The 8,867-nt window shown below is 35.5% G+C and overlaps 1 protein-coding gene across 2 annotated transcripts in view; it reads left to right on the top strand.

Annotated features, from left to right (window-relative positions):
- c1qtnf7 (C1q and TNF related 7) overlaps positions 1-5,939 on the top strand; it is a 14,147-nt gene extending 8,208 nt beyond the window's left edge. For both annotated transcript variants that reach the window (XM_088628327.1, XM_088628337.1), the window contains exons 2-3: positions 360-599; positions 2,422-5,939. In XM_088628327.1, coding sequence (XP_088484453.1) covers positions 368-599; positions 2,422-3,050 — 861 coding nt within the window. In that variant the 5' untranslated portion in view covers positions 360-367 and the 3' untranslated portion in view covers positions 3,051-5,939. The remainder of the gene's footprint in view (positions 1-359; positions 600-2,421) is intronic.
- Positions 5,940-8,867: the final 2,928 nt, after the last annotated feature.

Genomic DNA, 8,867 nt, shown 5'->3' with positions numbered 1-8,867 from the left:
GTGTTTCTGTGGGTTTCCTCCAGGTACTCTGATTTTCTCCCACGGTACTGGTAGGCTAATTGGCTTCTGGCAGGATTACCGCCTTGGTGTGAATGTATGTGTATGTGTGATGGACTGGAGTCCTGTCCGGGTCGTATCCTGCCCTGTGCCCATTGCTTGGTGGGATCAGCTCCAGATCCCCTACGACCATGTATTGATGGATTAATGGATGAAACTTTTAGAAAATGGTCGGATGGATTTAGTTCATTTTTGCACTAAGAATGTATGTATGGAAAGTTTTGATCCCATTTCAGTTTTGTCTTTGGGTTTCATCAGAAAGCAATCCAATGGCCATGCATTGTCTTTTTCTATCTTTTTAGATTCCAAAATGCTAGTATTGATCGGTATTATCAGTGTCTTTTATTGCATCAGTGGGCAGACACTGGAAAGCAAGTGGAAGGGAAACCCGCCTCGGTATATCTGCAGTGTGCCTGGGTTACCTGGACCCCCAGGACATCCAGGGTCCAATGGAGCTGCTGGACCTCATGGACGCATTGGCCTGCCAGGTCGAGATGGCAGAGATGGGCGGAAAGGAGAGAAAGGGGAAAAGGGAGACCCAGGTAGGTGCATGACAAAACAGTGGCCGTGTCATTTCTTTTGAAACTCTGGCTCTTGCTGTATTGTGATACTGCATTAAAGGATGTGCTGTTTCTCAGACACCTTTCATATCTCTTAGGATAATGGAGACATTGGTTATTCGTTGTGTTGTTGTCATCACACTATAGGAATTATAATATTCTATCAGATTAAAGAAAAAATAAATATATAAATTAACAAGGTTTAACAGGGCGGCTGCCATTGTAAGGGGAATGTGTTTGGTTATGGTGTCTAGGAGCCATATAAAGGGTTAATTGGGGGAATGGTTAATTAGAAAGACAGGGACAAATGTGTGCAGGTGAGTGTTCTCACCTGTGTGATCTTCCTGTGTGTTACCTCTTGCTACATATATCTTATAGATATGAGGATCAGCTAATGAGCATCAGCTACACCAGCGAGTTGCAAATGTGTTCACACATTTATCTCAATCCTTCTAATTAAACTTTTACACGGCTCTTAGCAGGTCTCTGAGCAGGTCTTCTTGTACCTTCTCCTTTGTCTTTCCTCCCTGTCCTTCTGTTTCAGGTCCAGGCCCAGCCTGCCCGCCCCCCCTACACACATCTATGTAGTCTCACCTCTCACTGTGTGGTAATTGACAGTTGTCTAGGCCAACAGTGTGTGACTCAGTTTTGTACTGATTGTCATCTATTGCGTAGCTTGCACTAAAAAAGTAGGAAGACATGGAAAAGGAAGGAGGACAAGGGAAGAAAAAGGGAAAAGACACATAAGAGAAAAAAACTGTGAAAACACAGGCTATTTTATACTTAACTAAACATAGCTGCCAAAATACTCTTCTACTCCCACTTCTGTCATCCACGACATTAGTACAATCTGTTTGTGTAGCTAAATTCTCAGCCTTAAAAAGGAATAAATAACATAAAGATGCTCTACATTCCTGGTAACAACATAAAAAAGCAACACTTTAACTTGTTTTGATGAAATATCTTAATCCCTTTCTACAATCAAAACTTCTTATATCTGACAGATGAATACAGTATGTGTTAAGATTTAAATATTGTAGCATTAAAAAATAATATCAGAACTTTGTTTAGAATCTGGTCTAGGTTAGTGTAAAAATGTATCCGAGAATATGCATTTTGCTGTGCTCTTTCTGTACAGTCGTACAGCTGTCATTCCAAAAAGTCAGTTTATCTCAGGAAGAAATGGAATAAATGTATTATTTTGGATTACTCATGCTTATATTGTAAAACAAGATTGATGTGTACAGGTTCAATCACTCTCCTTCTTTACAATCGTCTGCTTGAGTAATGTTTAATCCTACAAAAATGCATTATGCATAATTGATCACTAACTCAAAGAAGTACTTTTCTATTCCGACCATCTACTTTGAGAATATATACCGTATGCTCTTTTGAATTCTGCTGTAACATGATGAAAGTATTGTGAGTATATGTTATACTTTATCCAATAAATCCCTTCAGAATTTGAAAAAACTTTTATGTTTCTAGTCATATTGTAATGACTCATGACTACAGTTTGTTGGTATTCAAGTAGTACTGGGTAAAGAGACAAAGTAAAAAAGCTTTTAATTTTGACTTGAAATATACTGAGAATCGTTCAAAGCAAAATAATGGTACTTATAAAGCAACACATAAGCCTCTTATTACACAGTGACAGTCTCACTCTCTTAAACAATGATTTGGTATATGTACCCCTTAAGTGCAATTCTTTGATAAAGTAGAACAGTTTTTAAGGAGGAGATGTATTTTAACTGTATAAAGTGTCTTAATATCGCAGACAATCTGAACAATAACTCTGTTACAGGTCTCAGAGGAAAGGCAGGCCCGGCTGGAAAAATAGGAGGAAGAGGAGACAGGGGGCCTGTGGGGAAAAGAGGTCCTAATGGGACTGGTGGGGAAAAAGGCTTTGTAGGCCCAGCTGGTCCGCCAGGGGAAAAGGGAGATAAGGGCAATCGGGGAATACCCGGGAAGCCTGGCATATGTAAGTGTGGCAGCCTGGTGCCCAAGTCTGCATTTTCTGTTGGCATCACTACCAGTTACCCTGTGGAGCTGACCCCTATTAAATTTAACAAAGTTCTCTTCAATGAGGGTGAGCACTACAACCCAAACACGGGCAAGTTTATATGTGCTTATCCAGGCATTTATTACTTCTCCTATGACATCACGTTGGCCAACAAACACCTGGCAATAGGACTGGTGCAGAACGGTCAGTACCGGATAAAGACCTTTGATGCCAATACAGGAAATCATGATGTGGCTTCTGGATCTACTGTCATGTATCTGAACCCAGAGGATGAAGTCTGGCTGGAGATTTTCTTCACTGATCAGAACGGGCTGTTTTCAGATCCCAGCTGGGCTGACAGCTTGTTCTCTGGATTCTTACTCTATGCAGACACAAATTACCTGGATGCTCTTTCAGAGGATTATGCCTGAAACTTCTGATCTTCTGTCATCTATTTATCATCAACAGATTTAAAACAGCAATAAGAAAGATAGAACCAGCTGAACCCATTGGAATTGTACGGAAATTGTTTACCAGTGACTTGGTGATCTTTCCTTATACATGTTGATGTAAACCATATGCAGTTGTGTATAATGTACTGTATATACCATAGTATCAGTAGAAATACCTAAATTATAAGTGGCTATTAATATTTTTCAAGACTCTCTTGTTTACCCATAAAACATTACTCAGTTTTCGTTAATTTAATGCAGAGAATGTATGCACTAGGAAAAGGTAACCAACACCCTCTTACAACATTCTGCAGGCACAAATACTGGGATTACAATTTATACAATTGTTCATTTATGATTGTTGAGAGCGAAGCACTCCACAGGACAATGTAATGTTTTGTTTTCCTTGATTTGGAAAGTGGTCAGACAACGAGAAGATTGAACCTGCAGAGTATTACATCTAACATACCTTTACGTGTATGTAATGCATGCCATATTTAGAGATGACCATTTCACATCCAAAACACTTACAGAGGTGAACTTACAGTACAGTGCTTCTGTTTTTCTTTTGTGCTTTAACCTCTCCTGCTCAAAAGTGATTTCAGATATTCACATCATCTGAAAGGGGTTTTATCAGTACTAATATCCCTGACTTCTACTGCTCCAGCAATGGATTACCATACTTTTCATTACATATGTTGCTCTCTTTTTCATTGTTTTTCTGACACACAAAAACATCACTTTTTCTTACCCTTGGCTTCTACATGCTGATGTTGAAAATAATAGTACAGGGAATTGTCTGCCAGGAGATTGTTTGTAAATGTAAATCATTGTTTTATAGAACATTCTTTCTTGACAAATGGATAGATATGGAAGGCTGTACAGCACATGTTTTGAGTTTCAGAACTTAAACTATGTAGAGTTATTTTTTAAATTGTACTTACATCTTATTTCTTCATAAAAGTAACATTTGGAAATGAAGAATCTGTCATGATACTTTTTTTAAAATAATGACTAATTTCCAGAGGGGAAGTTAGAGCTGGAAGAGCAGACTTTCAAGGATACAAAGGTATTCTGGTATATATAATATAATCTTTGTATTAATGACAAAATCTTAGTTTAAAATGTTAAAATATTATAAATAAAACATAAAATGAAATATATATTAATTCACTTTCAGATCATAATAGAATGCTAATATATGATGGCTGAAGTTTATGTTCTGGTGTAGATTTTAACAGCTAACATCTTAACGTGGAGAGTCTTGTGCTCTTAATCTTATGTATAACTGATGCATTTTGTTATTCAGTCATATTGATTTTATAAATTGTAAGAGATAAAAAAGATGCAATAATGTTCTTATTAAATACTTTTACAGAAACAAAATCAAAAATAACAGTAGCAGATGCAGGATTCATTGAGTGTGATTGTATGTATTTGTCGACAGAGAATAGCACTGAGAGTCATATGAGACTGGAGCAACATGTGGTATTTTCAGTGCTGAGCAGCATGTGGCATTTTCAGGGTTGAAATTAAATTAATCCTCATGTTTTTAAATTGATTTGGTGTTTTTATTCAAGTAAGGTAAAAATCTATTAGAGAAGGTACAGTGGTTGAAAGTTTTAAACCTTCAAATGTTGTTTCAGGTTTTCTCTATACTCCCTCATTTTACTTGTCACATGAAACACAGTGAAAGTCAATGCTGCAGCTCGCACTCAGCAGTGAGGTGCTGATGTTTATGAGCAGTCAGTCCCTGTGCCATTTTACGCCCTTGTTATGCTGACATGTCTGCTCCAGCTTTGTGTTCCAGCTTGCAGCCCTGGTTTCCATGGCAGCATTTTGTTGATATGTTTAACACATGTTAATAGATGGACAAAGAGGAAAAGTGACTTTGAAAGTCTCACTCACACATTAAACAGATTAAAACAAAATATAATATCAGGTCTGGAGTTTTGAATTGCTGGTGTCCCTCCATTTTAATGTATTGGTATATGCCAGTTAGTTTAGGCTCTTAAAATCGGTCAAGTCATAAGTTATCATGACAGTTCATCATCCAGGTAAGACTAAGAGCCCAATATATACACATGCATAATATATATCAACAATTAAGGATCCCATTCTGACAACGAAATAGAGGATGTGATACATTATAAATAAGGATTAGCAGATGCCAACGCCAGCATGTTATACAAGTAAAATTTAACAATTATAAACCTCCTATTGTAAGAGAATAGTAAGTCACATTTTTTTTGTTACAAACTAATAACCACACCGCAAAACATTAAATTACAAAGACATTTTTATTTACAATAATACACAATGTTTCAATGACTACTTTATACAGATATTAAGAATGCTGCGAACGTTAGAACCTTACTTCTACAGATAAGGGAACACAGAACTCTACTTTGCAGCTGAGGAAAAAATAAATAAAAAATAGATAGATAGATAGATACTTTATTGATCCCGTGAGGGAAATTGCAGAAATACTACTCAGTACTAACTTTCTCTGTAAACCAGATGCTAAAAAAGGGAATCTATTTGCCTGTTCCAGATGATACATCGCTAACATAATGAGAAATTATTTTTAGCCTGGTGGATATCACAAATAAGAAATCGAAACTTTCACAAATATAACACTCTCTTGTTTAAATCCTAATGTCAATGTTTTGAGGACTGAAATTACCTGGAAGCTCTGTATCTTAGTCTATAAAGGGTGATGCTCTCTCATGGAAGTACAGTAACTCCTTCTCCTCTCACTTCTGTTTCTTCAATTTTGTTTCTGTGTGGTCTTTTATCCTGTCTTCTCCTTTGATGCTGTGAGAAGGCTGAAATTATTATTTAATTAATAAAGTAAGTATTCTTCAATTCCTTGTCCTGGATTTTTTGCTATTGTGACTGCCTCAAGGATAAAATATTTTAAAATATTTTTAGGGTAAAATAGAATTCTCACATACTCCCAGATGTTTTACATTTAAAGTCCCCCCTTCTACTGAGTGGGTATTTAAAATTCAAACCTTTGGATACTCCACAGATGTGACAATAAGTCACTGATTGCTTTCTAAAAAATGGTGATATAAAAATGTATATTGTTACTGATTATATTAAAATATAATGCAATATGTAAGTACAATGGTTAATAGTGTAATCTACATATTCAATAAACAAAGATATATAAACAGTATACATATTGTGCAAATGTATATAGAGGACATACACATTAACATGTTTAATATGAAATGTTAAATACATGTCATCTCTGTTCAGTACTAAGACATCCCTTGAAGGATAGAAATAAACCTTCTTGACTCATTTGAACTGATTCCAAAGCAGCAATACCCATATTGTAATATGGCAACCAAAACACAATATTCTAAATGAGATCCTACCAACTTATTATGTAATAGTAACATAACCTAAAAAACATGACATGCAAGTGTAGAATAGTTGTTAATAATCTTTATTCTTTACACTAAAAAACAATTTGTAAGTGCTTTACCTTCACAAGGAGGATGCTATAAACCACCATCACATTTTTTGAAGAGCACAAGTAGCTTATTGCATTGATACAGTACAAATACAGGGTTTAAGAAATGGAAGAAATATAGTGGGATAATCAAATAATTAGAATAAATAATGAAAACCCCAAATGTCAAGTGTAGATACAATATGCCAAAACACATACTCGAGCAGTTGTTATAAGGCACCTGAGCTTTTTATTCTCCTGCACAGCTCTGCCAAAGACCAAACTAGGACAGATATTATTAACAATAATAATACCTAGATGACATACAATGTTATGCACATACTGTATAACAAAAAACGCAATGCTATTTACAGAACAAGACATCACAGAGGCCTACGTTCTGACATCAAACTGCTAACCCAATAGTATTAACACTATATAATGCCTTACAGGTTAAAAAGAGAGATGAACCTACATTCTTAATAAAACATAATACCACCCAGAGCTGAGCTTCTCTTCCTGTAAACCTGGATGCCCTAAATTGAATTGGAATCTTCTTGTTCTGAAAATGCATCACTAACCTGGAGAGCACGTCTTTAGCCTCAAGATTCTATAAATACAAAATTGGAGATTCCTAATATAACAGAACAACAAGCACACTTAAAGAAGGTCCAGATACTTAACTACAAGTTAAACTTTAAGATTGGTCAGAACAAGGTCCTCTCACCTGAAACCTTTCTCTCATTCTGTTCCATTGCTTACTTCTTTTCCTCCTCTCTTCTCTCTGTCTCTCTTGTGTCTTCTTATCCTATCTTTTTCAGTGTTGAATGTTTATTCTTACTATGATTATCCAGAATAATTTCCCAGAAGGTCCCCTTTCTGATCATGATCTCTCAAACCACCTAAAGTTCAGTAAACACCATGGCTCCTGTCCGTTGCTTTTAAGCTCTAAGAACTGGAAGTGTTAGCTTTTATGACTGCTGTAACAATATGATGAGATCAGCAAAGTATGTAGTAAAGTTGAGATTATACTGTATTACTGGCTGATTTAAACTTTCCACACATAAATTGGGATATTGTGATAGGAAAGCAAGTTACTGAACCTGATATGGCTGAGATGTTTAGTTGCCGCTTTTAACATGGTTTGTAAAGGTTATAATTAGGGAAGAAGCTTTTATTGAGCTAATCTTTTCAAGCATTTAATTAAAATGAGTAGATATCATGGAACTTCCTGGGAATTGTAATCACCATATACCATATATGGTATCTTTTTATCTGCACTGTAAAAACTCAGTCTAAAATTAGAATTTTGAATTCTAGGAACTCAGAGTGTTAAGCAGATCATACAAGTAGTGAATTGGGTACAGATGCATACAGAATCACTAGAAGTGGGGACTTGAAAAACAACGTTAAAGGCTCAAAACATATTAAACCATAAAATATTTAGTAAATACAGTATACTGTATCAAGAAAATAGACAGGAGGAAGGATGCAGAGGAGAAAGAGCACAATGAGCTATATGCTCACCTGAAAAAAAACAGTATTACAATGCTAAAAGAACTGTAAAGGGGAAATATATATATATGATTTATATCAAAATTGATATCAAACTTTTGTCTAATAATTGAAGTTAATAATAGAAAATGATATACAGTAGTAAGCATGCTGAAGGAATATTTCACTGTTTTGTGCAGCAGAATGTGCCAATAATATGCCCAGTGTTATAGCTCAAGCTCCAGCACTATTGCATAATTGTAGCACAAAACTAGTTGAGACATAGATTTTAAGAATTTTTCAAACAAGAAACAAACACAGAAGATAACACTAGAGAATGATATATTTAGATTGGTACACCGTATTGGTATGTATTTTAAGCTTGTTCTGATCTATATTATTTAAATCTGACATAGTTAGCGAACTAGTTGAATTTGCCGATGTTAAAAAATAAGAGAGTGAGAAACACAGAAACAGTAAATTAGAAGGGAGTTACAAAAAGAACCAGATAAAACCACCTGACATTAGACAAATTAAAGTAAAAGTAGTAAGGACATACAGATAACATAAGGGTGATTCTAAGAAGGAGGAATCCACACAAGAAAGAGATCTGGGTGTGTACTGTATGTACAGTAGATGTTTTGTGTCCTCATCAAGTCATAGTGTGAGGAAAGCAATAAAAAAGTCTATAAAAACTCAGGCTCATAGGAAAAAAAGTGTGGTATTTAAATCCAGGGAAGTTATGCTCAAGTTTTAAAACCCACCAGTAAGACAGCATTAAGCATATAATGTTGAGTTTTGTTCACCATATTACAAAAAGAATATTATAGCCTTAA

The sequence above is a fragment of the Lepisosteus platostomus genome, chromosome 1, assembly GCF_059453375.1.
Source record: "Lepisosteus platostomus isolate fLepPlt1 chromosome 1, fLepPlt1.hap1, whole genome shotgun sequence".
NCBI lineage: Eukaryota > Metazoa > Chordata > Actinopteri > Semionotiformes > Lepisosteidae > Lepisosteus > Lepisosteus platostomus.
Note: the sequence above shows the minus strand (reverse complement) of the source record. Positions and strands in the feature narration are given on the sequence as shown.